This window comes from Cupressus sempervirens, chromosome 5 (genome assembly GCF_028749045.1).
Source record: "Cupressus sempervirens isolate cs-2001-9-10 chromosome 5, ASM2874904v1, whole genome shotgun sequence".
Taxonomy (NCBI): domain Eukaryota; kingdom Viridiplantae; phylum Streptophyta; class Pinopsida; order Cupressales; family Cupressaceae; genus Cupressus; species Cupressus sempervirens.
In genome coordinates, this window is record NC_143122.1 from 70,321,063 (window position 1) to 70,341,629 (window position 20,567).

Here is a 20,567-nt window from a genome sequence, read left to right on the forward strand (position 1 = left end):
TAAGTATTCTATCTTTGTAGAGTTCATGGATTTTTGTCAAAAATATCATTGATATTTATGGTTGTTTTAATATCTCTCTTGGTTGCGGGATGCAACAAGAAGTAATGAGGTAAGGATGTTTCCTTAATGGTACATATTCAAAGGGAGGTTTTTTTGTCGTTCTTCTTGAGATGATCAAGTTATTTCAATTGAGAGGGAGTCTTTATGGAATCCCACCATTTTTATACATGTTAATATTTTGGTATTGTCAAATTTGAGACTCTTGTTGGAAAGAGTCTCAACTGTGATTATTCATATGAAGGACAACTATGATAACTCTTTCACTTATGAGGTAAATCATAGTGAACATCATAAAGGAAGAGTCCATGATGTCATCACATTGAGAAATTTCATGATGGGAGTTGAATGTCATGTTGAGAGATTCCTTGACAAGCGTCACATTGAGAGAGTTCGTGATGTAAGTTGTTGTGAGCCTTGCAGGCTTGTCATGTTGAGAGATTCCATGACAGCATCATGCTGAGAGAGTCTATGATTTAAGAGTCTTGCAGGCTTGTCATGTTGAGAGATTCCATGACAATATCACATTGAGAAGTTTGTGATGAAAGTCGGTTGTGATTCTTGCAAGTCTTTCATGTAGAGTGATTCCAGGAATTATGTTATGTTGAGATAACATGTTATTTTTTTTTATAAAAATTTATGGAATTAGAATTTATCATTGACATTTTTTGTTAAAGCTATGTGTAAATGTCATGCTATAGATCTCTCTCTCGCTAAGAGAGAGTGTTGAAGTTTGTAGCTGCAATAAAGATCTTTATCTCTATTTTTTAGAAATATGATTGTTATAACCATTTTGGTCATCTTTGACTGAAGAAGATATCGATGATAAAAATTGAGATAATATTATATATAAAGACATGTGTCATACATCATGCATAGGGCATGCATTTGGAATATGAAGAATCATGTTTTGGGAAATTGAAGGGGCCTTTAGTGGTAAAGTAAAGAGTCTCTCTATTTATTATGTATACCGTATCAAGCGAAAAGCATTGCACACTTGAACATTTTATTATCAACAAAGTGATTTTTTTGTTGTGTCTGGGTTTTTCCCTTCAAATGGAAGGGTTTTCCAAGGTTTGTGTCTTTTGTATCTATTTTGCTCTCTCATATTACTATTCATCTTTATTTTTTGGGCAAAACTTAACACCCTTGCTCTTCCCTTTAGGCTACAAGAAAAGAGGATAAGCTAGAGGTCTTCCCCATGGATCTAATCTTGAAAAAAGGACAATGTGGCAGATTCTTTCATGCATCTTGCGAGATTGCTTATTTGAGGCACATGCTTGATGACCTTTGATGTTCATGAGTTCCTGATACTCCTTTATATATAGTACCCAAAGTACCATTAATATGAGAACATGACAAGTTTCTCATGCTCAAATTTAGCATATTCATGTGAAGTATCACTATTTGTAGATTCTATTTATAAATAGGACTCTGAAATTCTGAATCCTTTGTATTGTCTTATTGTATATCAAAAACTGATATATTTGTTAAAACTAGAGCCCACAAATCCATGAAGATAACCAACAATAAGAAAGAGAGAAAACTGAAACAAAGAACACCAGAATTATCCTGGGAAAACCCTTTGAGAATGAAGGGAAAAACCCAGCCACACAACATAAATATGTCTTTATTGATAATGAAATGTTCACGTGTACAATATCCGTTGCTTGATACGAATATATAACAATAGAAGAGACTCTTCACATTATAACTGAAGGTCTCTTGAGATTCTCAAAACTCCTATGATTAATTATAACTCTTCGAATATTCATGTCTCAATGCATGTGAATGACATGTCATTTACATTTAATATTACAATTTAAACATAAGTGTCCTTTTCAGCTGAACATAACAATAATGGTAATAATGTTCATATTTCTAGGGATAAAGATCTCTATCGCAGCTGCCATCTTCAACACTCACTCTTAGCCAGAGAGATCTTTAGTTGAACAATCACACAAGGTTGCAATCAAAATGTTGATGATAAAACCTCATCCCATATATCCTATAAGATTCATGAAATCATGTAACAATCAATCATATTCATGGAATCACTCAACATGAAACCCTAATTACTCATATTCATGGAATCACTCAACATGAGAACCTATAACAATTACTCATATTCATGGAATCACTCAACATGAAAACCTGTAATAATTAATCATACTCATGGAATCACTCAACATAAAACCCTATAACAATTACTCATATTCATGGAATCACTCAACATGAAAAGATTTGTAAGACACATCTAAGCCTTTATTCACGGACTCTCTCAATGTGAATTGTCATGGAATCTCTCAACATGACATCCAACTCTCATTCATGGAATCTCACAACATGATGACATCATGGACTCTCTCAATGTGATGACATCATGGACTCTCTCAACATGATGTTCACTATCGCATAGTGAAAGAGTTATCATAGCTGATCTTACAATCTCATTTATTCACACAAGAATAAAATAGGCAATAACAAACTAAGATTTGATTCCATTTAAGTCTCAAATTTTATAAATACCACAAGCATCACAAGCAACTATTAGAGTGATGGGGATTCCATAAGTACTCCTTAATTATGAAGCCCCCCTTTGAAGCTAAAATCTCCCTCTCAAGCTCGACATCTCCCTCTGGAGTTATAATCCTTATCTTGTTGCATCCTAAAGAGAGAGAGATTATTTATTAATTCATAAATTTAAATGCTTTTCCAAAATAAAAAGTTTTTACTCATAATACTTATATGATGTAACATAATCTTCTTTAACATGTAGAATCAATAACTAGTGTTTATATAAAGGATTGTACTAGAAATAATGCATACAGTACTCCCAAGTACCCATGTACCATAGTGACCATTATACTTATCTCATATTTCCTACACAGAGGCGGCATAACCTTCGAACACTACAACTACACCCAGCTTGTCGTTCCTATTATAAGATATCTCCGAATCTAAATTGGGTTGTCAAGAATGTACAGTAATACAATAACACTGTCAACATTCCTCAAGTATCCATCCTTAAATCAAAATCGGAGGTCACAAAAACTCAGAGTTTTACACAAAAATACTCATAAACTACTCCTCAATATTTGATCATTTTAAAATCTAAAGACTGTAAGCAAATATCACAAAAGAATATGCAGGAAACTTCCCTCTGAATGTGACTGTGAATAAACATTCTCAAAAATCCGATTGCATCCATTTGCAATCAAGCGAGATTTGTAAAACAATCTATCATATATAGAAATAAATACTGGAAGAAAACACTGTAACCAGCTATAAAAATTATTATAAAATAGGTATCTTTATGTAGTCTTAGTCTCTCATGATGTGTATTCACAGCATGCATGTCAATACTCATCCCTCCGAGAAGATAAATAATGCATGCATGTATAAGATATGCACCTTTAAAGAATCCCAAACTAGTGTAAGATTAATGGGATGCCTCATGCAAAGAACTGCACATGTCCACTCTGCCTATAGACACTTAGCTTCTGGATCTAAAGAAATCCAACGAACTTGAGAATTTGTTTACTTGTAATAATCCTCAACAGAGATCTTTCCCTGTCAAAACATGGAAGGACAATTCTGCCATCATCACCGATCTGCCTCTCAAGAGCACACAGCTTCTAAATTAACTATAGTTATTTCTTTTCAATTGCCACATCTACTTTGAACAATATACTAGCATATGATACCACACTGATATTAAGACTATATCAGTTGCCATAATGCCAATAGGAAAGCTACAAATAACGAGCCTTATACTAATTGGGCATAGTCCTACTAGAGTAGCCGCGCATAAGAAGAAGCATCGCTACATAATTGTAACAATCAATGTTGTATCGATTGCCATTGTACCGACGTTTCTAATTTCATCAACTGTGTTCAAGCCCTAAAAAATAAGTAATCCTATACCAATGCCCTTAGAATTGGCGTTAAAGCCATTGACAAAAGTTTAACGCGTGTAGATTGCACGGAGTCTAAATCATCGATAATGTAACGGTTGAAGCCCCGAGCGAGTTAAAAAAAATAGTGACTCTAGCCTTCCATTGAATCACACTCTATCAAAGTGATCGTGAAATTGTCGGCACATGTAGAAATCAAAAAAGACTCGATGATACCAAGAAAGATAGGAAGAGAGAATAAAGATGGAACAAAAATGACAATGTAAATGAAATTGAGGAATGTTGTTGGAGCAGAGTGACTTTCCGACTCAGCCTCGACTTTCGAAAAGATACAGACAAATTTTCGTGAAAACTCATTCGATAAAAAATGACTTACTATGAAGATGTTACTAACATACTCTTCAATTAATTACCAGCAAATAACAAAAATTAACCATTACTCATATTTGCACAACCTGACAATGATGAAAGAAATGTTCCTTCGGATGCGAAGCTAACGTATATAAGAAATATACGGGCATAAATAATAAAGGAAACCCGAGAATCAAAGAAACGGTGAATGATGGATGCCAAGTCATAATTAAAAACCAATCACCGTTACCATATTACTATATGCAAAGAACATAGAAAGAATGGCAGCATCCAAGTTTTCGTGAATCCCTTTAATGGGACGAATGTCGCTAGAGAATAAAGAGACCTCTACTATGAGACACACAACTCCACTGGCTAAAGGAGAGATGTCACGATATTAAGAACAAGAATAATAGAGCATGAGAGGTTGTCCAGATGAAAACCCATCAAGACTCACTTAGACGGATAACTTCAGAAGATGCCTAAAATCCAGATAAAAGGATAACTAATATTGTCCGTTTGTAGAATCGTCATAAGAGAAGACAAAAACAAGATCTCCATTAAAAACAAACCCACTAACAAGAAAGATCTCACATGCAAACAATCATAAAATATCCTTATTGATGTTATCAACCAAGCTCTAATACCATGTTAAAACTAGAGCCCAGAAATCCATGAAGATAACCAACAATAAGAAAGAGAGAAAACTGAAACAAAGAACACCAGATTATCCTGGGAAAACCCTTCGAGAATGAAGGGAAAATCCCAGCCACACAACACAAATATATCTTTATTGATAATGAAATGTTCAAGTGTACAATATCCTTTGCTTAATAGGAATATATAACAATAGAAGAGACTCTTCACATTATAACCTAAGGCCTCTTGAGATTCTCAAAACTCCTATGATTAATTAAAACTTTTTGAATATTCATGCCTCAATGCATGTGAATGACACGTCATTTACGTTTAATATTACAATTTAAACATGAGTGTCCTTTTCAGCTGAATATATAACAATAGAAGAGACTCTTCACATTATAACCTAAGGCCTCTTCAGATTTTCAAAACTCCTATGATTAATTATAACTTTTCGAATATTCATGCCTCAATGCATGTGAGTGACACATGTCATTTACATTTAATATTACAGTTTAAACATAAGTGTCCTTTTCAGCTGAATGTTACAATAACTTGGTTTTCATCCAAAAACCTTTATCTGATTATTAGGAAGTCGTATTGGAATGTTTTAATTATTTTACTTGGTCAGATGTTGTGTTTGGATCATGGGGGTAAATGTTGTATGGTCCATTTTTACAACTTTGCTTTTATATTTTGTTGATAACTGGTCACCAGTATGTTGTGATAATGTGGAGGTTAAGGCAGTTTTGTCTTCCTGTAAATTTTATAGAGATAAAAAATTGATTCACTGAAACAAGAAGAAGAATTTCTTGGGTGTTTTTCAAGTTCTTCTAGAAAAATCCTAATGTTGACGTGGATTCTCAAATTCTTAATCCTTGTTCACTCACGAATAATTGAAAGCTTAGTGGTCAAAACACAACCATGAACCAACAATATGTGCTGCCTAAGATCAGAGAGTTGACCACTTGATTTTCAAGGGCTCGTGCTCCAAACAATCAAAAGCCATATTGGATAATCTAGACCAACCTGGACATATCAAAAGATATGATCTACAAAAAAATCCAAAAAGGATCAATCTGACAAAATATTATCCATACAAATGCTTTGTGGGTAATCAAAAGAATTAGACTATGCAAATTACAGTAGCATGCAAGGAAGAGGGCAATGTCCTTCCATGCTAACTTTTTCTCCAACATTATTTTAAGATTCACAAATGGTTATAAATCCATTTTAAAATAGAACTAAACGGGTGATCTCAATCACCCCCATGTATAAAAGAAATAAAAGGCAATAATAAATGAAGTTTCTAGCATGTTTGAACTTTGAAGTTAAGAAAACAACAATTTTCAACAGCTTGGAAATGTGACACACCTGCACAATAATATAAATCCATGTGCTGTTTATATGCGTATGTGTATGCTAAATGTGTGTGTATGCAATGTATATGAAAAATTGATACACAAACAATATATACATATAAACACACCCACACATTCGTGGTTTTGTGTGTGTGTGTGTGTATACATAGATGTATAAATTAGGTACATGCATATGTGTGTATGTGTATATTGAATGCATGTGCATATAATGCATATGAAAAATAGATGCACAAACCATATCTCTGTGTGTGTTGTTGATGCAGGGATGGATGGAAAAATAGGGCCAAGGGCACACCTAACTATCCAAACACCTTGTTGAGTAAACACAACAGAAGCAACAACATAGAGGACAACACCAAGGCGAGCAACAAGATCTTTAAAGATTCGTCAAATTATCCGCAAACATGCCTGGTTTTGAGGCCTTTCAGGTTGCGGCTAACAAGTTTACAAATTACAAACTCAAAACTCGATCCTCAAATCTTTGATTCTTCTTTCTGACTTTCTTATCACTTCTTCCAACTTTTGACTAAAAACCGCTAAACCTAAACCTAGACCCCTCTACTTATACTTGACAAAATGGCTTTAAAAAGATTCTAGATCTTTACATAAGAGAAAGTCGGCCTCATAATGATATGCAAGCATCTCAATGCACAATCCTTCCACTAAATTCACAACACAAGCTAAATGAACAAGTTGGCTCTCACTAAGAACCAATCATAGATAAACTCGGTCAAAGAAGGAACCGAGCATCATAAAACCACCAAGTTCAATCGACACTTAGAAGGAACTCGACAACCACAAAACTTGGCCAAAGCAGGAACTCAGCCATCACAAGAAATTTGGCCACTACTACACTTGGCAATCACTGGGCTCGGCCAATATTGGAGCTCGACAACAACTGCAACTCAACAATCACTGACAGAATGCACAAAGATGAGTGGGATAGAAAGGCAGCCCAGGATGCTCCTGCATCAGACAACCAGAGTTGACAGAGATGATTCTCCTAAATCATGAAAGTGTGACAACCTGAGCTGAATCCAACTCAGATTGAGAAATCCATGTAACATCTTCAACTGGTCTGTTCTTCCACTTCACCAAATATTCATAGTTAATTTTTTTCTTTTCCCCTTGTTCTCTTGCTAACTCTCTGATCCAATATCTATTCAACTTCTTCAGTCTACTTCTTACGATAATCATCTAGTACAACAACTTCATCATCTGACTCATGATACTGATACAAATCAGCAACAGTTAATATAGGAGATATATCCATGTCATCAAGTAACTCAACTTCATATGCATTACCACTGTCAAACTTCCTCAAAATCTTACAAGGTCCAAGCTTCTTCATCTTCAACTTACTGTATGTACCAATTAGAAATCTACCTTTCTTCAAATGAACCATCACCCAATCACCAACTTGAAAAATATGATGTCTTCTAAACTTATTTGCAATCTCCTTATACTTTTGATTACTTTGTTCCAACCTCAACTTCACTTCCTCATGCAAAGACTTCATAAAATCAACAAACACTTCTCCTTCAGCACTTCTCTTTTCTTCACTAGCAATATCCCTCAAATCTGATACTCCTCTAAGCTGCAATCTAATAACAATTTGAAAAGGTGTTTTCCCAGTACTCCTATTCACAGAATTATTATATGCAAACTCAACTTGTCCCAATACCATATCCCAATTACTCAGCTTATCTTCAACTAAAAATATCAACAAATTACCCAAGCTTCTATTCACAACCTCTATTTGTCCATCTGTCTATGGATGGAATGTAGAACTAAACTTCAACTCAGTACCAATCTTCTTCCATACAGTCCTCCAAAAATAACCAACAAACTTTCTATCTCTATCAGAGATCACACTTCTTGGTAATCCATGCAATCTAACCTCCTCTTTGAAGAAAAGTTTTCCAACATGCAAGGCATCAAATATCTTCTTACATGGCATAAAACGTGTTACCTTAGAAAATTTATCTACAACAACAAATATAGAATCATACCCCCTTACTGTCCTCAGTAATCCAAGAACAAAATCCATACAGATGTCACTCCAAGGTTTCTCAAGAACAGAAATAGGTGTATATAATCTAGTATTCTGACTTACTCATTTTGCAACTTGACAAATTCTACAACTCCTTACAAATTTCTGAACATCCTTATACATATGTGGCCAATAATACTTGTCTTTAAGAAAACTCAATGTCTTATCAATCTCAAAGTGTCCAACCAATCAACTAATCCAACAACCTTTTGTTTCAAAATCTAAAACTCTTATCACCTCCATGTGTCCACTTGAAATCATTTTTATCTCCTCTCATAGTCTCATTCATAGCATTACAAATAGAATTGAAATTCCTTATAAACATTCTGTAGAAACTAGTCAAACCATGAAATGATCTTACCTCGCCCACATTCTCACATGTAGGCCAATCAAGGATTGCTATAAGCTTCTCAGGATCCATTCTCAAACCTTCAGCTGAAATCACAAATCCCAAATACACAATCTCTTCTTACATGAATGAACATTTCTTCAAATTAATCAGTAATCTCTCCTTCAATCTCTGTAGTACTTGTCTAATGTGCTCAAGATGTTCTTCCTTAGTCTTACTGAATATCAAAATATCATCCAAATAAACAATCACAAACTTACTCAAAAATCTCTTTAGGACCTCATTCATCAACCTCATGAAAGTAATTGGTGCATTAGTCAAACCAAAAGGCATAACCAACCACTCATACAAACCATCTTTTGTCTTGAAAGTAGTCTTCCACTGATCACCTTCTCTGATTCTAATCTAATGATAACCACTCTTCAAATCAATCTCAGTAAAACATTTGACTCCACTCAAACAATCCATTCTGCCATCCATCCTCGGCATAGGAAACCTATATTTTATTGTTATCTTGTTAATAGCTCTAGAATCAATACGCATTCTCCATTCTCCATTCTTCTTAGGTGCCAATACAACAAGTACAGCACATGGACTCAAGATTTTTGTGATCAAACATTTCTACAACTCCTGCACTTTTCTATTAAGTTCTTCATTCTCAATAGGTGTCAATTTGTATGGTGCTTTATTCGGCAAACCGGCTCTAAGAAAATCCATACAATGACTTATACTCCTTACTGGGGGTAAACCATCATGAATATCTTCTACAGCAATCTCCTTGTACTCATTCAGCAAGTTTTCAACTTCTGTTGGCACTCGACTAACACTATCAGCTTATGTTGTTACTTGGCCACTACCACCTTCTGTCACTTGGCCATTATTTTTTTTGTCACTCGGTTGTTACTATTTTTAGTAATGGCCCTCTAGGAACTGCAGCAAAGCAAACTTGGTTCTTCTTCATCTCCTTCTCAAATTGTTTCCCATTAACCATACAAATTCTAACAATAGTACAATTTATCGCATCTGGAACTTCAATCAAAGGCAATAATGTGTTCTTGACTCCATTTACCCAAATAGTATATTGATTCAATCTACCATCATGCACAACATGTTTATCATATTGCCAAGGTCTACCCAACAGAATGTGACAACAATCAATAGGCATGATATCACACAGAACTTAATCAAAGTAGTGTCCAATTTTGAATTTCACAACACATTGTTCACTTGCCAATAACTTATGCTCATCCTTGATCCATGAAACATGATAGGGTTTAGGATGCCTCAATCTTTCCAACTACAATTTTGTAACCAGCTCCTCAGATGCCTAATTTGTCAAGCTTCCATTGTCAATGATTACTTTACAACACTTCCCTACTATCTTACATCTGGTCTTGAAAAGACTTCTCCTCAGGATAGGTTCTTCATCAACTTTATCACTACACAACATTCTTCGCACCATCAAGTTTTCTCCAGCCTCAGGATCACTTGAATGATTCGCAGGTTCACGTTGAACTACAACATTTTTGTTACAATTTCACTTTTACCAAATTATTTACACTCGAAGGATCTATGCCCTTCTTCACCACATCCAAAACAATTACCACGAAAAACCACCTCTTACGAATTACCTCTTCCTTGGTAAGAACTAGTACCCCCTCGATAAGAATTACCACCCTTCTGCTCAATCTTGCCTTTATCTTCACTCTTCCATTAAAATTTACCCTTATCTTGCGTAGAATTGTCAAATCTACTACTTTCTCCATAAGATCTACCTCTGCCTCTCTAGAATCTAGCACCTCTACCTCTCTGTCTTTGCTCATGCTTTTTTGTCAAGATCTCCTCAACTTTTAGGGCATATTGGTATGCCTCCACACTATCTAATTTCACAAAGCTTATCTCATCTTAAATTCCAAATCTCAAACCATTCAGGTACCTTGCAACTTTCTCCATAAGATCTACCTCTGCCTCTCTAGAATCTACCACCTTTGCCTCTCTGTCTTTGCTCATGTTCTTTTGTCAAGATCTCCTCAACTTTTAGGGCATATTGGTATGCCTCCACACTATCTACTTTCACAAAGCTTATCTCATCTTAAATTACAAATCTCAAACCATTCAGGTACCTTGCAACTTTCTCCACCTCATCATCCACATGTCCAGATCTAATGTCCAATCTATAGAATTCCTCGATGTACTCCTTCACAGCCATGTCCTTTTGTCTTAGATTTTGCATCTTCCTCAACAAACGAACTTGGTAATCAGCAGGAGGGAACTTCTTCTTTACCTTGTTCACCATTTTCAACCAGGTTCTGATCTTTTCTTTTCCTCTTCTCTGTCTATAAGTTTGCAAATGCTCCCACCACAATGAGGCATGTCCTTTCAATCTGGTGACTGCAATCTTTACCTTCCTATTATTAAGAGTGCTTTCAAACTCAAAGGGCTTCTCCATATTACAGATCCAATCCAACATAGCATTGGTATCCAACTTTCCATCATAAGGAACAACTTCCAAAGCAGGTTTTGAATGTGCCCTAGACAACACTCTCAACAATCTTTCCTCATCTTGATCTTCTTCTAGCTCTAGATTAGGGTTTGGTGTCATTACTTCATCATCACTCACATCATCAAGATGTGCTACTCTCCTCTAGGTTGTCTCCACAGCATCTAATATGGCCGCAATTTGTCTTAACATGTCCAATATTGCATTATCAACATTTCCTCTGCCTCAAAACATTTTAACGAATAGGTTCCTACAAGATCGTAACCCTCTGCCAATTATAGATCAAATCCGCAAATCTGCCACCCTACAACCAAAAACCAATCAGGGTTCTACAAGATCCACTCTCCTCAAGGACAAACCTGAAGCTCTAATACCACCTAATGCAAGGATGGATGGAGAATTAGGGCCAGGGGCACACCTAACTATCCAAACACCTTGTTGAGTAAACACAACAAAAGCAACAACACAAAGAACGACACCAAGGGGAGAAGAAACAACAAGAACTTTAAAGATTAATCAAATTATCTGCAAACATGCCCGGTTGTATGGTCTTTCGGGTTACGGTTAACAAGTTTACAAATTACAAACTCAAAACTCGATCCTCAGATCCTTGATTCTTCTTTCTGACTTTCCTATCACTTCTAACTTCTGACTAAAAACTATTAAACCTAAACCTAAACACCTCTACTTCTACTTGCTAAAACAGCTTACAGAAGATTCGACTTACACAAGAGAAAGTCGACCTCATAATGATCTACACACACCCCAATGCACAATCCTTACATTATATTCACAACACAAAGTAAATGAACGAGTCAGCTCTCACTAAGAAGCAATCACTGACAAACTCAGTCAAAGATGAAATCGAGCATCAGAAAACCACCAAGTTCACTTGGCACTTGAAAGGAACTTAGCCAAAGCAGGAACTCGGCCATCACATGGAACTCGGCCACTACTGCACTCAGCAATCACTACACTCGGCCAATACTGCAACTTGGCAATAACTAACAAAATGCACAAAGATGAGCAGGATAGAAAGGCAACCCACGATGCTCCTATTAGAATATATAGTCCACCAATATAACTGAGAGAGGGGGGGGTGAATCAATTATCCAACTAATATCACATTCATCAACCTTATTAAACTTTAACCATATGAACAATATAATCAGAAACCACAACAAGATACTCATGCACAATTAATACCAGATATGTTAACTAGGGAAACCCTTGATCAGAGGTAAAAACCACCATGATGGGGTACTAATATAAATATCCCTTGTTAGAGGATGGACCCTATTAGGAGTCTATAACAACATTCAATACATATCAATCCCTGTTAGGAGACTTTGAATCCCTATTAGGAGATTTCAACCCTGTTAGAAGTTGTATAAGACAGATGGACCCACTGTCCAAAAAGCTTCATGGGCAAGACCAATGAATCCACTGTTCAAATGATCTTTGTAGTATTCCTTGCAGAATAATAGAAATGGATAGTACTGCTCCTCTTTCTTTGTCCTGTCAACTGGACTTCTGCTCCTTCTGATCTTGTAACCAGATCACAAATCTTGCATTCAATAATCCCTTGGATCACTTACTCGCATTCACCAAACAGTCTGCTCCTTTGTGCACTTTGTATTCAATACAATGATTACTACACATTACAAACAAGGAAAACATCTTTCCTTTATACCATATCTTCAAAATAATTCCTTCAGTCGGCCTTGAGGCTTTCTCAATTAATTATTATAAGATAATTAATTAATTCATAATAACAATAGCATTGTTGGCTCACACTATATACAACTTCTCACACCTGCGACACTAGGGCTTGCACATCCGCTAACATCATCATCAGATTGTCATATGTCACTGGCTGACCACACATCACCAGATTATCTCTGTTAGAAGATATAATACAAGCATCAGAAACCACTTCTAAGGTACTCTATCTATGTACTACTCTCTGTAAATTAGGCATATCTTCCGTACATCTTTGACTTACTTTTTATGCATTGATCCTTAACATCAGGACATTGTATCGAACATGTCTATGAATGTGCATCACCAAACAATCAAAACCTTGTCCATACAACTAGGATCTTTGTCTGCTACTATGTTAGTCCTCACAGACTTACTACTATGTTGACATCAATGACAAACACAGTCATGAATGCAACACATCAATACTCTCCAATGCTTAGGATACTCCCCCAAAGGAATATCATCAGCATTCATGCTAACAGCTCCTGCATAAGTTGTATGTCTGTATTTTATATACACACGCACACACATAACCAAGGGTGACAATCGGACAAATCTCCCTAAAAAATCATACAAGTATTTCTTAGAGTTAAAAGCATCCACAAAATGCTGCCTCCAACATGCATGTACACAAGCACATATGAACATTTATATTAGACAAATTCACTTTCTGGTTTTTTAAAAAAAAATTCAGTTTTTTTTGTTGAAAAACAGTGTTTCAACTAGAACAATCCCTCATGGGCTCCAAAATATCCTCAAAATGCCACATGGCCATTTCATATACCTTAAGATCCCAGGACAATTAAAAAGGGTGTTAAGTTTTGAGATTTTTACAGATAAGAAACAAGGACAAGAGACAATTCTAGTAGCATTGATCATTTGCAAGCATTCAGCTATCTCGGATAGAATGCTACTTTTCTTTAGAAACGATAATGCTTATTTCGGCTCTAAGAAGTGGAAAACATATCCACTCATGCAAAATAGTATTATATACATATATGTACCTCTGAAAACTAGAATTTTAATAGTAATGGATAAACATTTATACCATGGAACCCCCAGCTGACGTAGAATAGGCTGTACTTCCAGTAGGGGTGGCCACTATCACACCATCACCTTGAACCTAGCAATAGAGGAGATTAAGGAGTCAATAAACCCAAAAACATAGCTCAATTACCAAAACAACAAGAAAATCACTGTTAGTCCACTAGTGGTAGCTAAATGACAGTTATGCAAAATCATAAGTAGAGGAGGCAACCTAAAATCTTACTTTAGTTATGAGGCGATTGCGTTCATAACATTCAACCTTACATAAGTAAGGATTGGAACCACGATCAACCACAACTTCATTAAGAACATCAAACACTTTCCCTTGCATAGCTTTCCCATTGCGGAATATCTCACAACGTAATCGCATTCTTAGCGTAATATAAACACCATCTGTTGTATTATTTCCATGGATGACTGCCTTCAAATCTGTCTTGAAATCTTCAAACTGTTGAATATAAAAATTGAAAATCAGTAGCATAACAATCATAAAGATGAAAGTGGAAATAGTCCCAAGCATAATGCAAATTTTAAGTTGTATTGAATTTACTCAGTTTGATGATTACAGGATGTGCTGTGAGAAATCCAAGAGAACCAAGGTTGAAAGAAACTACAGGAGGTACTGCATAACGAAACAAATTTGACGCATGAAGTATGACGCCATCGCCCCCCAAACATGCCACAAAGTCAACTCTTTCATGAAGATTACTGCATTAAGAGACAGGTTTCAAATAATTGATTAATAATTGCAGGTCACCTTTTTTCCAAATTCCAGACATATACCATTGTCAACATACGATGCCTGACAAAGTCAATCATAAAAGCTTCATCTTGCTGAAGTCAAAATTATACCCGATGTCTTGATTATAAAAGGTCTGAATGAATCCAAATCCAGGGACTCTTGCAAAGATGTCATGCAGTTCAGGTTCCACAACAACATTCATTCTCTCTTGATGATACAGGAATGAAGCTACCTACATGGACATAAAGAGTTTGCTAAATCAGTTAAACAGGTAAATGCCTGAAATATGACAATTTGTGAATCCTTCACATAAATTTTCAAAAAATAGAAGCATGCTTTTAAAAGTACAAATTGGTCAACTTTTCATCATATGAAAACATCACAGTAGGAATTGGAAATCATTGGATTAAAAGTAATGAAAAAAAATTATTTGAAGTAAACAGTTAGAGAGAACAAAGTAAAAAGAGAGCAGTGTAGAACAAGCAATTCATGAGACATAGGTCAATGGCATTAGACTAATTAGAGAATCATAATTATTCAAGGTCAGAGCTGAAGAATAATGATTCAAAAACAGCTTGAGAAAAAACTATATAGGATTTTAATCTGTAAATAAGTCCAGCAACTCCAACCAATTGACAAAAGGGCATGTTTCTCAAGAGTTGAAATAGATTCTTACTAATTTCTGTCATGAAATCTGATTAAAGGTTAAACAGGTATTATCAATAGCATGCTCAAACTGACTAAGCATAATTGACAAAGAAAAGGAACAGACCACACCCTGTAGGATACAATCCACAACAATTAGCTAGCCACAAATTAGGAAATGCAGAGACCGACCAAGGGAAAAAACTAATATTTTTCAAATAGAACATGATTTTGAAATGCATATGCATATCTAAATTGTGATCTCTTATCTTCACTAAAATAAAGTCATGCACTAAAGACTTCAATGTATTAAGAATGCTCATTTACACTATACTAATTTGAATTAAATCACACTGCTACATGCAACTTAATAATTCTACGATTAACATGCACAGTAGAAAACAGTTAAAACTATAAAGAAAATCCTTTTAGTTGGCTTGAAGCTAAGCATGCCCTGCAGACAATTTAAATGATCATCAGAAGACTAAAATTTTATTTAAATTAATCAAAACATGTAGAAATAAAATAAATGATTCTGTACAATAGACATGTACTACAAGCCAAACCCTTCTGTTGTGCAGCATTCCTATGCTTTTTGCTGTGAAAAAAATAGCTTTAACTAAAAATGACTCCAAATGGTCTAAATGGAGTTGTCATGCAAGCACTCTATTTCCTATAAGAACTAGATGCTTAACCAATGTGAGGCTGGAAGGGTCTACAAGTTGTAAATAACTTTGCTCTAATGTAAATATCATTCTTTTACAAAAAATGTAACTGGAAAGTGGGGTATGGATGACCCACATAGGAAAGTTTGTGCATGATCATTTAACTATATAAGAGTGGGAAAGATAGAAATGGAAGGCGCCTGATAAAATTACAATAACCATGCTCTGGAATAAAAAGGGAAAATGAAGTAGTGTTAATGTGGGAAAGTGGTTAATTTACACAATCCTTTGAAATTATTTTGTCAATGCCAAATATCCAGGCAGTTCCTTTCACATTAGAGGCATGCATAAAAACATATATATACAACAGCACATGCTATAGCTCCCTCTATAACAGTCACAAAAGAAAGAATCAATCAATTTTTTGAAAACATTTTCTTATAAGGGACAAAATAGTGCAGAAAATAACACAAAACATCATAAACCTTCAAAATGCTAAACATGCAACTAAAATCAGTTTTAAAGAAGCAGGTTACAAATCACAAAAGAAAATCACCTGTTTTGCTTCTTCCATGAGTTCTTGCCCTAGTTTTTTTAAAAGTAAGACAGTTTTGGGTGGTGTCTTCCACATCAGCATTTGCTGTTGGGTGCTAGGATGTGTAAATGCTAATGATGATTCTTTTACCTTTTCCCTTGTACAGGAAAATCCATCTGTACGGACCAGATACATCTCCGCTTTTTTCCTTGATTGCACTCTCACTACCCCAGTTGCAGAAGCACACATGTTCCCACCAACAGGTTCCAAATCATCATTATCCTCCAGAGGTGAGTCTGAAGACAGTCTAACAAGGCTTTTATTCTGTTCTAGTAATGATCTTCCACCTCCAATACTACCATTATCTGATTTGCTGGCATTAATGTATTGAGTACCATTGGCACCTTTATCTATGGAAATCAAGTTATTGCCATCGTCGGTGTGTTCTTTCATAGATCTAACACCTGGAGATGGAGAACTGTGATCTATAGAGGATGAAGCTGCTTTTGAGATTTCTTGTGCTGCTAAACCCCAACGTCCAGCAACACCAGCAATTCCATTATTTTGATTTTCTACATCCACCTGGATATCCGTATTGATTGATTCAGAAGAAATCTTAAATCTTTTTCTTCCTGACTCAAAAAAAGTCTTTGGGGACAATTTCCTATTCTTGAAAAATTTAGACATCTCTCTCTTTGATAAGACATTACACTGTGGCATCTGAGCTTTAAATGGATTACATTCCAAAAACAATTTCTGCTGGTTCGGGACACTCTCTTCTTCATCCTTCCGTTGCTTTGATGTTTGCTTATTATTCAAGCCAAAAGAATGACTCATGATTTGTGTGCCATCTTGCCCCGTGCTGTTATCAAAACATAGAGAAGATTCAGCTTGAACAGTTTCATGTGAAGTGCTATTTTTGCCTTTAAATTTAAAATATGAACCATTTTCCAATGTCAAAGAATTCAGATTATGTTTTGATTTGGGCTCTTGGGGATTCATAGATCCTATCCAATTACTGTCAAAGTCCTTGTCCGCATGGTTCAATGACAATGGTGGCAGCATTCCATCAACTTTGAACAAACTTTCTGAGCCAAAGTGTGAACTACTGTGTGAAACCAGTTCTCGCCATCTCAAGACCATGGCTGATGTTCTCCAAACTCCTTCCTGGCTATGTAGATAAAGAGGCGCGCTCTTATTATTCAAAACTAAAGTTGCAAACCGCTCAACTTGCTCTCTTGTTGGTGCATTTCCAACCTCAACAGGTAAATGCACAAGCTGGACCTTTCCAGAAGAAACTGCCATCTCAATGGCAGCTTGGTATTGTTTATCCTCAACCTTTTCAGCTCTTAGATCAACAATGACTTTATATCCTTTATCTAATAGCCATTTCAAGCCCTCCTCTGTGACCTGGCCACCTCTCCAGAATGCTACCTCTTCAGTATCACCTGATCTTCCAGTTCTTCCAGGATACAAATTTACGACAGACCAATTCGGTAACACCGTGTGACATGGAGATCCTTCACTGCGAGGATAGCCTGCATCATAGCATACATTCTTTAATCTCTGCAGTCTCCTCCAAATGTCAGTATTTTTCTGATCAGTTGAAAGAAAAAAGCAATCAAGAGCAGTCTGCAACTTTGCACAACACTGTTTCATCTCGGCTCTGAAAGTAGCAAGTGGTGGAAGTTTGTCATCATCCATGTTTTTATCTGTAATGTGAAAAGAACTCATACTGAGGTGTCTTCCGGATAGAATATCTTGCCTCCCTCTGTGAAGCAAAGTACCCATGCAAGCTAGCCCTGATACAACTTTCTCCTCTAATATTGGCACATCACTAGTTATAAGATCATCTGCACCCGATAAATATGTAATACTGCATTCTCCAGTATCTGGGTTGCATAGAACATTCATTATTGCAGAGCGCAGTTGCTCAGCCACTCTAAAGATCCGACAAAACCCTTCGACTTCTGCAAGATCTCCTGGAAGTGGTCCAATCCGAAAATTTTGAGATTCATCATGTCCCTGAAAAATATTTTTGTTAACAGAAACAATGTTTGTTATTTCAGAAACGTATATCATAATGCTTGCAAACTTGACACCTGCCTTCAACTTAATTAAACGTGCTTCCTCTCTACAGAAAGCTACAAATGAATTGTTTGGAAAATTGTAGCAGATTAAAAGAATGAGCATCATCAACTGAGATTTATGATTACACTGACGGGTACATCTAAATTCCTTAAAAAGGGGATTGGGAGTAGATTTTAATTGTAGTTCCTTTATCTTTCACTGTTTTCTATTTCTTTTAAGGGGTTCTCGGAGTCCATCAAGGAGTCTGAAGGGACCAAAGGATCTAAAAGATAAAGATAAAGATAAACCTAACGGGGGGCAACAAGAGACCTAAAGGGCCATCATGTACTCACCACAATAAGCGATTATGGAAACACCCAGTGCAAATGAGGTTGGTTATGGAAAATAAAGTCACCATTTTCAGAATCAAGGCATGTGTATGGAATATGTCTGATATCCTCCAAGTCCACGGTGTCCAAACATTGCATTTTTCAATATTGTTCTACATTGTTTTTATTTTTTTAACCCTCTGATGTGTACCGTATGCTTCTCTCAATTCTCTTCTATATTCTTCATTTCAATGTGTGAGAACTTGCTCAGGTGAATATTTCTTTTATATTATAGAACATGATTTGATTTACTCTTCTTCATTTTCCTTTTGTTTTGTTTCTTGCAACAGATGCCCATTGCGGTAAAGACTCATCCAGTAGGGAAACAGATCTCTTGTCTTCAAGAAAGGGTTCAAAAACGCTAGCGATTCTCCACCCGCCACAGTAAATACCGTTAAAAAGAATGAAACAAGTTGGACCCATTTCGATTCAAACGTAGCTATTAAATGCAGATTCCGCGATCGGGAAATAAAGAAAACAGATAACCATAAGCAGGTCTTCATCCAACATTCTACTCTAAAAAAATTAGGAAACAAAAAATTTGGGAACCAAAAAAGTTTGCACCCACGTCCATAATCAAAGCAAATTTAAGGTAACTTGAAGAAAAACATGATACCCATGAACAATTTTCCAACCGCACACTATTCAAAATGAGCTGGGAATTAAGCAATTGGTACCTACCTCAGAAAGAAGAGTTTCTTGCCTCCAATCTAATTCTGCCACAACCCTTCTTTGTCCATGAGGCCTAATTCTTAGCCTTGAATAGCTCCAATTCTGTACATACCTCGAACTGCGTATACCCAAATGTATGCTTAGTCTTGAGCTTGTTGTTAAGTTTATACGACCAGGTTTTAGACATAGCCTGTACTTGGAAGGGGATAAAAATGTTAATGGGACTGGTAAAGCTGCCCAGCTGTGAGAACTGAGCTTTGCTTCAGTTTGGTGAATCAAAGTTGGGGAAGAGGACATGGAAACTGAGATCATATCATCTGTTTAGTTTATTTGGAGTCTAGGCAAATGAAATTTTACTAACCCGTTGAGGGGAAGCAATGCAAGATCAAAACGACACCAAATAAAATATATTTTCGTATCGACTGCAAGGACAAACGCCCAAGAGACGAAATAAATCTTATGAAGTCTATAACTATAGTAACCAACTTAGGAATACATGTTTTGGGATAATTGGTGACGTAAAAAGTGCAGTCACATTATTTTTTCCGGTTGGTTTGTCCATAGCATTTTTCTTTTGGTAGTGTCGTGGATGTAGGCAAAATTTTATTTTTAGAACGAGCAACTTAGATAAGGTGATATGTATGGATGGCAAGGAAGAAATGTTGTGGTGGATACTCGTTTTATTAAAACGCTTAGGATTGCGAAGGACGTAGCTTTTGATGTATAGTTCTTTATTTTTTATTTTTTTATTTAGAAGTATGATAAGTAGTCAAAATGTTATCGTTGCAAT

General features: G+C 35.9%; 1 protein-coding gene across 2 annotated transcripts in view; it reads right to left on the reverse strand.

Moving 5' to 3' along the window:
- NADK2 (NAD kinase 2) overlaps nucleotides 1-20,342 on the reverse strand; it is a 38,904-nt gene extending 18,562 nt beyond the window's left edge. The window contains exons 1-6 of one of the 2 annotated variants that reach the window (XR_016364391.1): nucleotides 19,787-20,223; nucleotides 16,668-18,671; nucleotides 14,912-15,033; nucleotides 14,610-14,767; nucleotides 14,283-14,507; nucleotides 14,061-14,135 (exon numbers count right to left, since the gene is read on the reverse strand). Coding sequence is in view for 1 of the 2 variants with exons in the window: in XM_089828651.1 (XP_089684777.1) it covers nucleotides 14,061-14,135; nucleotides 14,283-14,507; nucleotides 14,626-14,767; nucleotides 14,912-15,033; nucleotides 16,668-18,671; nucleotides 19,787-20,089 (2,871 nt within the window). In the remaining variant the exon portion in view is untranslated. Of the gene's footprint in view, nucleotides 1-14,060; nucleotides 14,136-14,282; nucleotides 14,508-14,609; nucleotides 14,768-14,911; nucleotides 15,034-16,667; nucleotides 18,672-19,786 lie in introns of both variants that reach the window. The other variant, XM_089828651.1, reaches the window with a different exon arrangement.
- Between the last annotated feature and the right edge of the window lie 225 nt (nucleotides 20,343-20,567).